General features: G+C 53.6%; 1 protein-coding gene across 1 annotated transcript in view; it reads left to right on the top strand.

Moving 5' to 3' along the window:
- Window positions 1–12837, top strand: part of TRIM8 (tripartite motif containing 8) — a 30010-nt gene extending 17173 nt beyond the window's left edge. Inside the window, exons 3-7 of the mRNA XM_064144490.1 lie at window positions 8967–9062; window positions 9952–10185; window positions 10534–10565; window positions 11142–11257; window positions 11983–12837. Of these exons, the coding sequence (XP_064000560.1) occupies window positions 8967–9062; window positions 9952–10185; window positions 10534–10565; window positions 11142–11257; window positions 11983–12590 (1086 nt within the window). The 3' untranslated portion in view covers window positions 12591–12837. The remainder of the gene's footprint in view (window positions 1–8966; window positions 9063–9951; window positions 10186–10533; window positions 10566–11141; window positions 11258–11982) is intronic.
- The last annotated feature ends 1147 nt before the right edge of the window (window positions 12838–13984 follow it).

The following is a 13984-nucleotide window of genomic DNA, read 5'->3' as shown; positions in this document are numbered from 1 at the left end:
CAATGTCGATCACCAGGGTCAGATGTGCTCCAGGTGTTGGTGTCAGTCTGATGTCCCCAGTGGAAATGATTGCTCAAGGCGCTTGGGCCTGGGTGTCTGTAACGTTCTGGGTGTTGCAAACCTCTGTGTTTTCATGGAGTGCCCCAGCAATGCCCTGATTGGTGCTGGTGCTCTGGAACTGGTTGCTCAAAGGGCACTTGGTACTGGGTCATTGTGGGCAGGGCAGGCTTGTACTGGGGCTTGCAGCTGGAGGTGGCTCAGCAGCAGGATGAATCTAGGCACTGACTTATAAGCAGCTCTGAACCAGATAATTTTTGCCCTGAAACTGAAAGGGGGAGGAAGAGGAGCGCCCACTTAACATCCCTGATGGTGAAGATGCAGAACTTGTCCTTCATAAAGACAAAGCTGAGCCCAGAAACTCCTTCTGGCTATCTTCATTCCCAGGCAAAAGAAACCTAGACTGCCCTCCCTCCTGAAAACTGGCCAAGGAGGACTGCTGGCTGACATCCGAGTCCAGGCCTGGGTGGGGATCTCTTCTCCTTCCCTTCCCAGCAGAAAGAAAAAAGATTCCTTGAGCTCCTTGCTGCTCCAAGGGCCTGGTCATGCCTGCAGCTGCAGCCCTGACAGCTCTCAGAGCTGATCTCTCCATCTTTCCCCTGCACTGCTCAAAAGCATCTGTGGTCGCCATGCTGCCAGGACATGGCTCAGGAGCATTTTCTACTGTCTCTCCTGGTAGATTTGGGCATCACCAAGCTCATCTTTGTCCCGTGGAGCCACTAGCATCAGCAGGAACTCACCTGGCTGCATGCTTAGCATGGAAACCAGCTCCTCCATTCCTGTATTCACAGTGTGTTTCCAGCTCCTCTCCTCTTCTCTTTCCCATGCTGCGAGTCATGAGCCCCAGGTCTGGCAGAGGCGGTTTGCTCTATGTTTGCTGCGCTTCACATGAGGGCATCTGGTCTGACACTGGCCTATGACTAGCACAGCCTCCCTCCGACCCTCTGGCATGCTGCAAAAGTGACTTCAGTGTTCATAGTGCCTCTGTTTTGGTAAGCATATGGCTCATACTGGGCACTCCATATCAGGAAGGCTTCTGCCTCCAGGGCTTGCAGGGTTGCTGCCACAGGGAGGACACTTCTGCAGCCACTGGCCTCGTCTCCCTGCTTCTTAATCTGCCTTATCCCCATTTTCTCCTCAAAGCAGATCTTTGTCCTTCCTCAGAGGACACTGACAGTGGTGATATCTGAGCCACGGCTTGAAGCTGGAATCCAAAAACCACCGATTTGTGTGCAAGGCACAACCACACGTGGCCCTTGCAGCAGCGGTGGTTCACAGAGGCCCAGGAAGGCAAATTAGCATCCTCAAGGTCCCTCTGAAGGTCACTTGCCAGTGTAGAGTAGGTCCCCATTTCCTGGACTCCAGAAATACTGCTGCTGGCCCCACACAGCACAATGCCTCAGATTTGCCCTTTACAGATGATTTTTTTGTTTCTACCAGGTGTAAACAAGATTAAGAGTTACCCCGGACTGTGGGTACCAGCACAGCCCTGTGGCAGCCTAGAGTCTGCTGGTACAAAGCCCACGTGGAGGAGAATAGCCTGCCATGCCGACTGTCCTGGAGTGCTGCAGGCACCAAGTGGCCACGCACCTGTGAGCTGTGGGGAGCATCCAGCTGCTGTCCTCCAGCCATGCTGTAGGGGTGCTTGGTACTAGAGGTGGGACATGGGGCTCTGCCTCTGGAGTAGCTGATGGAGATGGGACATGGGTCTTAACCTAATCATTTCACCTCCTTGATGTGCTGGGGAAAGCTTAGAGACCAGGAGGAGATGGTGACAGGCAGGAGACACCCCCACCCACCCTTGTCTTGAGAACAGGACAGAGAGCCGCTCTTGTGGGAGGCACCCTTCATTCTGCTCTCTCAAGCTAGCTCTGAGTACCTAGCCTCCAGCCCTTTTCTACAAAGACCAGCTCTCCTGATGCTCAGAGGGCCCCTTCATGCTAGCAAGGGTGTCTCTTCAATGCCCATGAGCTGTGTGCCTTCTGCTCCCATCCTTCCCTAGCAAGGGCACCTATTAATATTCTGGAGGCCGTTCCACTCCCCTCTTCCTTCCCCTGCTGGGGATAAACCAGCTCAGTCTCTGCACAGTGAGCACTGTGAGAAAAGCCAAACCCTGGAGCAGCCTGTGTGTGCTGCAGGCTGGCTGGGGGAGGTGAGGCCTCCTGCCCTGGCCACAGACCTCCCCTCCTGCCTAGCGTTACTGTAAATGTGTGCGAGATGAAAGCCCAACCAGAAAACGTTTCCTTCCTGTCCCTGTAAGCAGATCAGCCTCCTGCGAGTACCGTGTGGAGTTTGAAAAGGCTGCTTTTGCATGGGACTGGTCAGCAGGAGAGCACTGGAGGGTGATGCTCCCTGTGGTTTGGCCTGCAGTGATGTGGGATCTCATGGTTTTGAGGGGCACTGGCATGTTGTGCCTTGGAGCTGTGTGGTGTTGAGGTGTTGGTGTGTCAGCAGGTGGGGGTACACTTTGAGGAGAGATCAGAATAGCTCCTCGCATGTTTTTTTCTCAGAAGACCGGCCAGCTGATGGCAGAGCTGGACTGGGGAGTGGGAAGCCTGTGAGTGGGATGCATGGGAAAGGAAAAGGTTGTGCTTGCCTCCTTGGTCCAGGGCTTTTGGTGCATTAAAATTCAGTCACTGTGACTTCAGGCCTGTCTCCAGTAATGTGCTGCGACACAAGTCTCAATGGGGGCCCTTGATCTCAGTCCCTGGGCTGAGCTGCAGGTGTCTGGAGCCATTCCCACAACAGGCATCTGCCCTTTGCGACTTCCTCACTCTGGTTCCACCTTCCTCCTCCTCACCCTTCCTCCCCCTCGTGCTCCAAACTGCTCCCTCCGTTCTGGCTTTCCGGTGGCTGCAGACAATGTCCTTATTCAGTGGGTGGCTGGGATTTGGCGGTGAGGGGAAGGCCCAGGCACAGAGGAGAAGGAAGGAGGGAGGCAGAGAAGCAAACGTGCCTGTCTTGGGCCAGCTGTCCAGCTGCAGTTAAAGGCACTCTGTGGGGCAGTCTGGCTCTTCACCCCCGTTCCCAGTTTCCTATGGGAATGAGGGCTGTGCATTCCTGCAATTTGTCCACCTGCCCTTCAAACCCACAGATGGGCTGGGTTCAGCCCATTGTACTGCGAGGTAGCAGTCTGCAAGTGTCCCACAAGTTAGTGTGCAAGGACACGTTTCAAAGTCATTTAGGGGTGGTGCTTGGGCATATGGTTTAGGGTGAACCTTGTAGGGTAGGGTTATTGGTTGGGTTGGTGATCCTGAGGATCTTTTCCAACCTGAATGTTTCTGTGATTCTGTGACATGGTTGTGCTTGCTGAGGGAACGACCCTGAAAGATGCACAGCACTTACTAGACATCCCAGAAGCTGCATGGGCTTAGCTTCCTCCATGAACCCGGTAAGGCTCCATTGCTCCAACTCTCATTTAAAACCAGAACTGCTCGGTGGGTCATGGCACACATCTCCAGCTTTGATGAAGCTGCCAGGCACCTTCCTGATCTTGCTGGGACTCGGGCAGGGGCTGGTGACCATTCACACCCCCAGAGAAGGGGTGCCACAGGCTCTCCCCTGGGAGACATATGTTGACCCTGGCCAACCTCAGAGCAGGTGAAACCTTGGGGCATGTTGTGCTTGCCTTGGTCAGTATCATACTGTCTTGGTGCTGATCCTGGAGCCATGGGCTGCTGCAGACATGAGGGGACATTGTGCTGCAGGCAGGGCAGAGGCGTAACCTGCCCTTATTGTGGGCTCAGTAGTGACTGCAGACCTAGCTCTGTCCTCTGGGAGGGACAATGGTGCAACCAGCTTAAGCCAAGCCAAGAAGGCATCTTGCCTGCAGATTTCTCCCTGCCTGGGAGGTCTCAGGTGGGCATGAGTGCCGGTGCCCCCCTTGCAGTGCTGGGAGTGCCCAGCTGGCTGAACTGGACTCGTGTCTGTAATGCAGCCGTTGCTTACAGTGCTGCAGCCATGTGATGGCTCTTGGATGAGGAACGCTGTATCGTCTGACCACTTCAGCTCTTTCCTATCTTATTTCTGTCTTGCAGCTACAGGCATTTAATACTGCAGAAGTTCTGCTCTGCTGGGCCAGCCCTGTTCCTCAGTGTGTGTTCCCCCATCCTCTGGCTGGACAGCCTGGAGGGGCTGACATGGCCCAAACTAGTGCAGCCACTAGAACTTGGGGCCACTGCAGAGCTGCCCTTCTGCTGGTTCAAAGGAGGTGGACGAGGAGGTGCAGCAAGGTGTATGTGGAGTGTGGGTGGTTTCCCTGGCTGTGGTTCCCTCCCAGCAAGTGCTAGGCAGATAGCGATGGTCGATGAGACTTTCCCTGGCATGATCCCATGGGGACTAGCTGTGCACATCATCCTGGAATGAGACCTGTCAGTTCTTGCTTTGCTTCCTGCAGCAGTGGCCTTCCAAGCAGCATTTCCCTCCCACCATGTGATCTTGATACACCAAACTTGCCCTGTTTGCCGCAACTGCTCCTCAGGATTCACCCTGCTCCACTGGCAGTGAGGATAGTCCATGCCTGTTTCTCCTTCCACCTTTGGCAGCTCTGCTCCTGCATGGGGTTATGTCCCTGGTGTGTTTGCAGGGAGCCCTGCTAACCTCCTCTTAGGGCTCAGCCTTTCCCCTCCTGCCCTTTCTCCCATGACAAGAGGGGAGATTACTTGCAATGCCAGCAGAATAAACTGGTTTCCAGCAACCACCTCGCTGCTGCTTGCAGGGTCTGGGTGGACCAGCCACTACCCTGTCCGCAGATGAACTTATTAATTAATTAGATGAGTTCCCCCTCAGCTGGTGTAGGAGCACAGAGTATTTATGGCAGTCATTTCGCAAACTGACGACGCGTCTCCTAAAAGACAAACTGGGATCAGAGCTCTTTGGAGCCTGGGAAGGACGTCTGTACAGAGGGGAGCTGTGGTTCTCCCAGAATCAAGGTCATGCATGAAATATGAGAAGTTACCCTGAGAAATTCTGATCCTGGAGGAGGAGGAGGAGTTCATGACTTCAGAAATACCAGATCTGGGAGGGGATGGAAGGGGAAGGGATATATTTTCCTTTTCAAAATACCTAAGGAATTCAGCTCGTGCTGTGGAGACAATGAGATTTTGTCCCTTGGTGCCAGAAGGGGTAGTTCATACTCGTGTGTCTTTTTAAGGTTTCAGTTGCCATGGCTGGAAAGTCCTCCTGTCCCATTGCTATCTCAGGCACGTATGGTTCTTAAATCGCCCTAAAATCAAGAGCATGGCTCCAGTGTGAGATTTAAGGAATGTCCTCCGTTCTCCCTGATTCCTGTGGCTTTAGGTTAGATTTGGTCACTTTTTCCAGCTGTGGAGGGCTGTTAAATTAATGTGTATAGAAAGTTGTGCATGTCCATAGTTCTGCATGTATTTGTGATTTCACGTAATTGTATGATTTCAGAAGCACAGCATCCTGAGGTTTGTTACAAAACACAAAGGTTGGCAACTGTGCCACAGCAGCTGCAGCGCAGTGGGAAGGGGGTGATGGTACATGCATTCCTGGGGCTGTTTGGTCCATTCTTTGAGGGTCCCTCACACCAGTGGTGCTGGCAAGGTGGCGTATGTCTGCCTGGCATTTGGCAGTGACCACCCCTGCAAAACCACTCTGGCAGCATTGCAAGGGAAGAGATGTGTGCCCTGTGGTGGCTCCATGTTGTACACCTGATGTGTACACCGCTGCTGTGGGACAAGGATTTGGCCTCTATGGGCATTGGATCTTGCCCTATGTTTTTTCTCCAGCCCTGCCTCAGCTTGTGGCTGAGGGAAGCAGGCAGGGGACCCTGCTGCTCCCAGGGGACTCTCCAAACGCAACCATTGTCCTGGTGGGCTGTAGTAGGGGGAATCTGTCTGTCCCCAGTCGAGACAACAGGTCTGTGCTGGCAAGGAGGGAAGTGAAGGGAAGGGCTCGGTGTGAAGGCTCACCAGCTCAGCCTGCACTGCCAGACATGCCCTGGCTGCTGGGATCTACAGGCTTGCAGGGGTGCAGGAAGGCATCAATGGAGTGTGATATCACTAGGGAATTAGGGCTGGATGTCAAGAGGGAGGGGACAAACTCTTCTCAGTTGCACCCTGTGATAGGACAAGGTGGCAATATGTGTAAACTACAGCACAGGTAGTTCCACCTCAACGTGAGGAAGAACTTTACTGTAAGCATCGTAGAGCACTGGAACAGGCTCACCAGAGAGATTGTGGTGTCTCCTCTGCAGACTTTCACAACCCATATGGATGTGTTCCTGCATGACCTGAGCTAGATTTGATGGTCCTGCTCTAGCAGGGGAGTTGAACTTGATGATCTCCGGAGGTCCCTTCCAACTCCTAACATGCTGTGATCCTGTGAATTCCAGAGTGCAGATGTCAGAGTGGGATCCAGAGCTGAGTGCCCTGCAGTCCCTGCCAGGCCTCTACAGAGGGCTGCTGAAAACTGTGTTTTCAGACAGCAGTGCTTGGGGGTAGGTCGTCTTGCTCTGCACCTGCCCATACCACTGCTGGAGCAGGCTGCTGCCCACCACCTCTCTGCCCAGCTGCATGGGGCTGCTGCCTTCCTGCCCTACAGCTCTGCCCAGTGCTGGACCCAAAATCTCTAGCTAAGACTGCGGAAGAACCACCAGTAGCCTGCTACCCTGGCCTGGCTGCTGGCACAGGACCTGTTCTTCCTGCACCCTTGGCTTGCTCCAAGCAAGTAGTGTTCCCTAGAGCATTCTCTGAGCTCTAGAGCTCTGAGCATTCTCTAGAGCTCAGTTCCCACCGTGCTTAACCTGGGAGCAGATTGCATCCTCGTGGTGCCACAGCAGTGTAAGTAGCAACCTTTTTAAAAAGAAGAAGGAGATTTTTCATGTATGCATCAAATTGCCCTCAGTGTGGATGCTCCCACCTATTCAGCTGGTCTTAAAAATAGCAGCCACGATGCCCTTGGATGCTTGCAGGCCCATGTGCTTCTTTATGCACATGCCTAGGGGGCTGCATTGCTACTGCTGCCCCTTCGACCCTGTTTCAGTGGATGAGCTGTCTGTGTGTCCATCTCAGGGCAGTGACTGGATTGAGAGCAGCCCTGGGGAGAGGGACTTGGTAGTGCTGGTGGATCAGAAGCTTGATGTGAGCCACCAGCATGCACTTGCAGCCCAGAAAGCCAACTAGATTCTGGGCTGCATCAAGATGAATGTGGCCAGCAGGGTGAGGGAGGGGATTCTCCCCCTCAACTCCACTCTGGTGAGACCTCACCTGGAGTACTGCCTCCAGTTCTGGAGGTCCTATTACGGGAAAGATAGGGACACGCTGTAATGTGTCCAGACAAGGGCCACAAGGATGATCAGAGGCTGGAGCTCTTCTCCTGTGAAGACAGACTGAGAATTGGGGCTGTTTAGTCTGGAGAAATCTCCAAGGAGACCTTCTTGTGGCCTTCTGGTATCTGAAGGGGGCCTACAGGAATGCTAGTGAGGGACTTTCTGGGATGTCAGGTAGTGATAGGACTAGGGGGAATGGAGCAAAACTGGAAGTGGGTAGATTCAGATTGGATGTTAGGAATAAGTTCTTCACCGTGAGGGTGGTGAGACCCTGGAACAGGTTGCCCAGGAAGCTGGAGGAAGCCACGTGTCTGGAAGTCTTTAAGGCCAGGCTGGATGTGGCTCTGGACAACCTGATGTAGTGTGAGGTATCCCTGCCTATGGCAGGGTGGTTGGAACTGCGGGATCCTTGAGGTCCCTTCCAGCCCTGACAATTCTGTTACTCCATGATTCTCTGATCTGCACACATCTGGGCACCAGGCACATGTGTGGAGTACAACTGCCAGCGGGAAGCCAGGTTTTTTAGCATCTTGTTGTTCTTAGTGGTAGGAGCCCAGCGACAGTGAGGCTGGAAGTGCTGGAGACCGCAGGAAAAAACAACAGGAGGGAGGAGACTTCGCATTCCTGCCCCTGAATTGAGTCGGAGGTGACAGCCTTTCCCTGCAATGCAATTAATCCCGGCAGCGCCTCTGCCACCCTCCCCCTCCCGCCTCGTCCAGGAATTAATTACTTGATTATAAATCCCCAAGCGGTGGTTTATAATGGCAATAATCCCCTCGAAATTCAGCCTCGCTGCCGGCTCCTTCCCTTCTCGCCCCCGTCATTGATTGTCTCTAACGCCACATCTCTGCTGGCTGGAGCCCTTCTCTTTGCCTTGCCGATGTGGTGGCTTTATCCTGGGACAGCCACAGAGCGGGGAAATGTGGACCTCACTCGAGGGGTGTTTTGGGAAGCCCTGCTCTTGCGTGCAGGAGTGAGGCTGTCGTGCTGGTAGCTGGGGATAAGGTTTTGTCCCAGTGCTTGGGCTGATGGCCCAGGCCCAGCCCCGAGGAGTCATGGCCAGGGGCTGGCAGCATGGTGGGGCGAGGTCCTGTTTCTCCTCTCTCTGTCCCTTCTGATTACAGTGATGGCTGGCTCTGGGGCTTGTCACAGAGGTGGGGAAGGGAGAGAGGATTTGGCATGTCGTGCAGGGGCACAGGGAGGGGTGGAGATATCTTCTGGGAGGCTGCTGGCAGTGGGTCACAGGCCTCGAAATGGTGCTGCTATGGGGGAGACTCTCCATTTTCTTCCCTGGGTTCCCAGGGCTTAGCTCCAATGAAATTCCAGGTGCTGGGCTGCAGAGAGTTACCCAAGGGGCTGCTCAAATCCAGAGAACTCAAATGAAGATCCTCATCTGGCAAGGCAGTCCAGGACACACAGTCTGGCTATTGAAATACCAAGGTTTCCACCTCCTTTAGCCATATGTGGGCTTTCAGCTCAGCAGTGGCATCCTGCTGGAGAAAAAGCACTGTCCTTGATGAACTGTGTGGGCAGAGCCTGTGCGGGGGCACTAAAGCTTCCTTGGTGCATGTGGCTGCTGGGCTCTGACGGCTGCTTCTCTCTCCTGTCTTTGCAGAAGATGCTGATGAAGCAGCAGGACCGCCTGGAGGAGCGGGAGCAAGATATTGAAGAGCAGCTCTACAAGCTGGAATCGGACAAGCGGCTGGTTGAGGTAGCTGGTGCCTCACCCTCCCGCAGCCAGCCCTGGGGACTGGCACCCCACGGAGCAATGGGGACAGGCTTCTGGGGCATAGGGTCCAGACAGGCAGGAAGAAGGGAGGAGATGTAGGGGAGGAGTGGCTGGACAGACCTGCTGTCTCCATTCCAGTCTTGCAACTTGTCCTTCTGGGGGGACTGCCCTAAAGGTAATAGACTTTCATGGGTCCTAGGGTGAGTTGGGAGATACGGAACAAGCTTGTCCTTAATTATCAGATGGTACACCCTGCCCTCAGCTCAGCACAGCCTTCTCTGAGCCACCTGCCTCTGTCTGAGTGGGAGAAGGTTCTGGAGGTGGGAGATCCCTGAAATAAACTGCTGAAGTAGCCAGGAGGTGGAAGAGGTGCAAGCGTTTTGCTGGGACACAGGTAAAGGAAGATCAGCTCATGGTCCTTAAAGCCCCTCAGCCTCCTAGAGTGTGGAAGCTCTGGAGCATGATGTGTCCTTAGCCCAAGATGGGGATGGAGGATGAAGATGGGAATGGGGATGAAGATGGGGATGGGCAGTGTTTTTCAAGGGAACACACCTGCCTCAGTGGTGTGGCAAGTTGTTGCTTGGCGTTAGCTCTCTGAAGGCAATCCCACCTAGACACTGGGAGATAGGTCTCGGGGATCTCTTGGATCAACCAAACTTCCGTGGTGCTGCTGTTGGGTCTCGGACACATAAAGAGTCCCACGTGGCAGCTGACAGCAGGGTTTGGTCTGCGTGGGTGTTGCAGAAGAACAGAGCTGTGTTGCAGCTTTTAGGTCACACCCACCCTTGCTAGGGAAAGGACCCAGGTGACCTGAGATGACATGGTGGAAGCTGGAGGGAGCAGAGAGCCTGACCCTGCTCCTCTCCCCCAGGAGAAGGTGAGCCAGCTGAAGGACGAGGTGCGCCTGCAGTATGAGAAGATGCACCAGATCTTGGATGAAGACTTGCGGAAGACCATGGAGATCCTGGACAAGGCCCAAGCCAAGTTCTGCAATGAGAATGCGGCCCAGGTCCTCCACCTCAACGAGCGCATGCAGGAGGCCAAGAAACTTCTCAGCTCTGTCCAGGTTATGTTTGACAAAACTGAGGACATCAACTTCATGAAGGTAAGAGAAGCCATGGGATGGGGACAGGGGGGAGGTCTGGTTGCACGGGGAGCAGTAGGGAGGCATGGACTGTAGTGGGGACACTTACAGGGATAGCTGATGCCTCCAGCGGTCTCAGCAGTGGGAGAAGTTAAGGAGAAGTGGGGCAGGCTCTGTGCCAGCCTCAAATGAGGATGTGCTACAGCTGGAGATGGTGCTGGGGCAGCCTGTGATGGGGAGAGAGGAGGCTTAGCACCCCTGGGTCACCTCTCCCCTGCTGGTGGCCCACGGAAGGTGACAGTAAAAGGAGAGGTGGCCACTGGGACAGGGACTGGCTTTACTGACCAGAATTTCTCCTTCCCCTCCTAGAACACCAAGTCTGTGAAAATCTTGATGGACAGGTAAGCATTGTGGGGCAGGCATGTTCTGGGTGGGGAATGGAGGGGCTGCTGTAGAGGAGACAGCACCACTATGTCTAGGGCAGGAGCAGGGCCAGGGATGCAACAGGGCCTGGCAGAATGATGCTTCATGCCTCGTTTTTCTTCTCTGGGAGGATGAAAAAATGTCCTCCTACAGCCATTGAATCAACTCTTCTCCTCGGCTAGGAAACAGTAGTGGTGTGCTTATGGAAGAGGAGAGCTGGGACCCAGCAGCCCAACCAGGGTGGGACCAGCTGGGCTAGAGTGCAGAGCTGGCCCAACAGAGGGTTCAAGGCAACACTAGCACTAGAGCCAAGGCAAGCTGGAGTGGCATGCGGGGCGCTGCGAGAAGTACACCCTGGCATGGGATGTTCATGGCGCAGCTGGACAGGAAAGCTCCTGCCCATCAGAGAGCACCAACTCCACACTGCCCTCCACATAGCTGCCCTAGGGAAGGGGTTTGGTCCCAGGAAGTTTTTGAGGTAAGGATCTGTCTGACCCTTCCCTGAATGTACTATGTTCCTCATGCCTCTCCTCTCTGCCTGTGGTCCCCAACAGGACCCAGAACTGTACAGGTGGCAGCCTGCCCCCACCCAAAATTGGCCACCTCAACTCCAAGCTCTTCCTGAATGAGATCGCCAAGAAGGAAAAGCAGCTCAGGAAGTTGCTGGAAGGTGGGTGAAGCCTGAGGGGTGCCAGGGGGGCACAGGACCTCACTACCTCTGGTATCCATATCTGAGTGCCCCAGGGATCCTAGTACAAGGGTGGGGAGGGAGTACTGTTGGCATGCAGGGACCCTTGGGAACCCAACCCCTCTGCAGTCAGCAGTGGCGTGGAGGCACCATGAAGCCAGCTCTGGTTCCCCTCAGAACATCCCCCTTGGCTTGTGAAAGGGCTGTGTTTTGGGGTGACACAGCTAGGGGCTGGTCATCGGCAGGAAAAGGCAGTGGAAAGATGGAGGTTGGCGCAGGAGTGGCTAGGGACCAACGTGGTCCTGCCGCCCATGCCTGGGAGCAGACTCATCCCAGGAAGGCTTCCCAGTCCTCTCTCCTTAGGGACATTTGGGTTTGTCCCCCAGTCCATCCTGCTCTGATCCTGTCCACAGGCTGTGGTCACGAGCTGTGCACAGACCGAGCCTGTGCACGTGTTTGCAGAGCGGTGCTTGGGACTGCTCTGAGCCTGCTGGCAAGGTCCTAGAACAGAACCTGAAAATTCACCCGTGTTTGGCTGTGTGCCCAGTTTGCCACTGGTCTGGCAGGCTCGAGGGAATGCGCTGCTCACGTGGGGCTGGAGCATTGGCCTCAGGGCTTCGCCGCCGGTTCAGACCAGCAGCCGAAGCACCCTGGAGCTATGCTGTGCCATGCTTGATTCAGTCCTGCTCTCCTGTTTCCCGCTGCAGGTCCTCTGAGCACCCCTGTCCCCTTCCTGCAGAGCATCCCCATGTACCCCTGCACCGTCAGCAACTCCGGCGCGGAGAAGCGCAAGCACTCCACCGCCTTCCCCGAGGGCAGCTTCCTCGAGCCATCGTCCGGGACTGTAGCGAGCCAGTACATGAGTCAGGGCGCTTCAGCGGGCGAGGGGCAGTCCGCACAAGCCATGGTGCCTTGTAGCTCCACACAGCACATAGTTGGACTTCCCAGCGGCCCGCAGCCGGTGCACTCGGGCTCCGTCTTCAACCCATCTCACTACCCCAACACCACCTCATCTCAGCAGTCCGTGCTCTCCCAGTACGGCGGGCGCAAAATCCTCGTCTGCTCCGTGGACAACTGTTACTGTTCCTCTGTGTCCAACCACAGCGGGCACCAGCCCTACCCGCGGTCGGGGCACTTTCCCTGGACGGTCTCCTCGCAGGAGTACTCCCACCCGCTGCCGCCTGCCCCCGCCGTTCCCCAGTCGCTCCCGGGACTTGCCGTGAGGGAATGGATTGACGCATCCCAGCAGCACGGGCGGCAGGATTTCTATAGGGTCTACGGCCAGCCGTCGGCGAAACACTACGTCACCAGTTAACCGTCACACTCTGCGGAGACCTCCGTGGAGAGAAGCGTCTGGTTTGGTTTGGCTTTTCTTTTTTGGGTTTGCTGTTTCATTTTTTTTTTTACCCTTCCCTCCCCTTTTAAATCTAACCCCAATTTTTTTCCCTCCAGGATCCTGGGGAGGGCTGATCTATCGTCTCTTATTTTTTTTCTTTTCTTTTTTTTTTGTTTGGTTTTTTAAAATCCTTTTAAACCAAAATAATTTCTTTTAATTTTTTTTTTTTTTTTGGGGGGGGGAGTTGTTTGGCTGTTGTTGTTTTTGTTTTTTAATTTAATTTTGAAAAGTCCTTCCTGCCCCTCACTGGGGAAAGACCACCGAGAAGAAATTGATGGGGATTTCAGTCGGCTGTCTGGATCTGTGCGCCGTGCTTTTCCCTCGCTCCTCTCTGCCTTTGGATAACTTCAGAAGGGACAATGCCACCTTCTCTCTTTCCCTTTCTCCAAGCTCATTTTTTTTTTTTTCCTGGGGTTTGATTCAATTTGTTGAGTTTTTTTTTTTCTCTCTCCCTCTTTCCCTACCTCTCTTTCCCTTTTTAAAGAGGAAAAAAAAATAATCTATTATTGACTCACTATGAAACCACATTTGTAGATTTTGGGTTTGTTACTTTTCTTTTTTCTTTTTTGAAGGCTGGTGTTTTGTTTTGTTTTGTTTTGTTTTTTTCTTTTTTGGTGCCACTTTTCATGCATATTGGCTTTTTTTAAAAATTTTTTTCCCCCCTCTCCTTCTTTCAGAGATTTGTAAATACACAATGGCAGGAAATTTAATGCACAAAAAAGGAAAAAAAAGAAAAAAAAAAGGAAAAAAAAAGGGAAAAGAAACTTAAAAAAAAAACAACAACAACAAAAAAAAAAACAAACCACACACACACAAAACAACAACAACAAAACCCCACGAATAAATAAATAATAATAATAATAATTAAAAAAGAATCTGTTCTAGTTCTCAGGAGGGGAAAGTGTGGCTGAAATGCACCCCCCCCCACCCCCCCTCTCCTGCATATCGCTGATGCAACTTCCTGTAACAAGCACTTTGTATAAAAAAGAAAGTGGACTTCCTGCTATAAGGCACAGGTATTTATTCTGTAACCGATTTTAGAACACACACACACAAAGAAAATACTCAAATAAATGTGATCACTTAGTGCAAATGCCTTCCTCTGCTCCAGCTCTTCCCCTGGGAGTGCCAGCTCCAGCCGGAGGCTGGTGACTGCTCCCTGTGTCGTGCGGGTGCTCGGCCCGTGGCTAGGAGTTTTCTGTCAGGGCTGTTTGGGAGGGAGCAGCTCAGGGGTGATGATGGGGTGGTGGTGAGTCCTGGCCTGGGGTGGTGAGGGGAGTCCCTACCAGAACCCATCCCATGTTCCAGTCCCA

This window comes from Pogoniulus pusillus, chromosome 6 (genome assembly GCF_015220805.1).
Source record: "Pogoniulus pusillus isolate bPogPus1 chromosome 6, bPogPus1.pri, whole genome shotgun sequence".
NCBI lineage: Eukaryota > Metazoa > Chordata > Aves > Piciformes > Lybiidae > Pogoniulus > Pogoniulus pusillus.
Note: the sequence above shows the minus strand (reverse complement) of the source record. Positions and strands in the feature narration are given on the sequence as shown.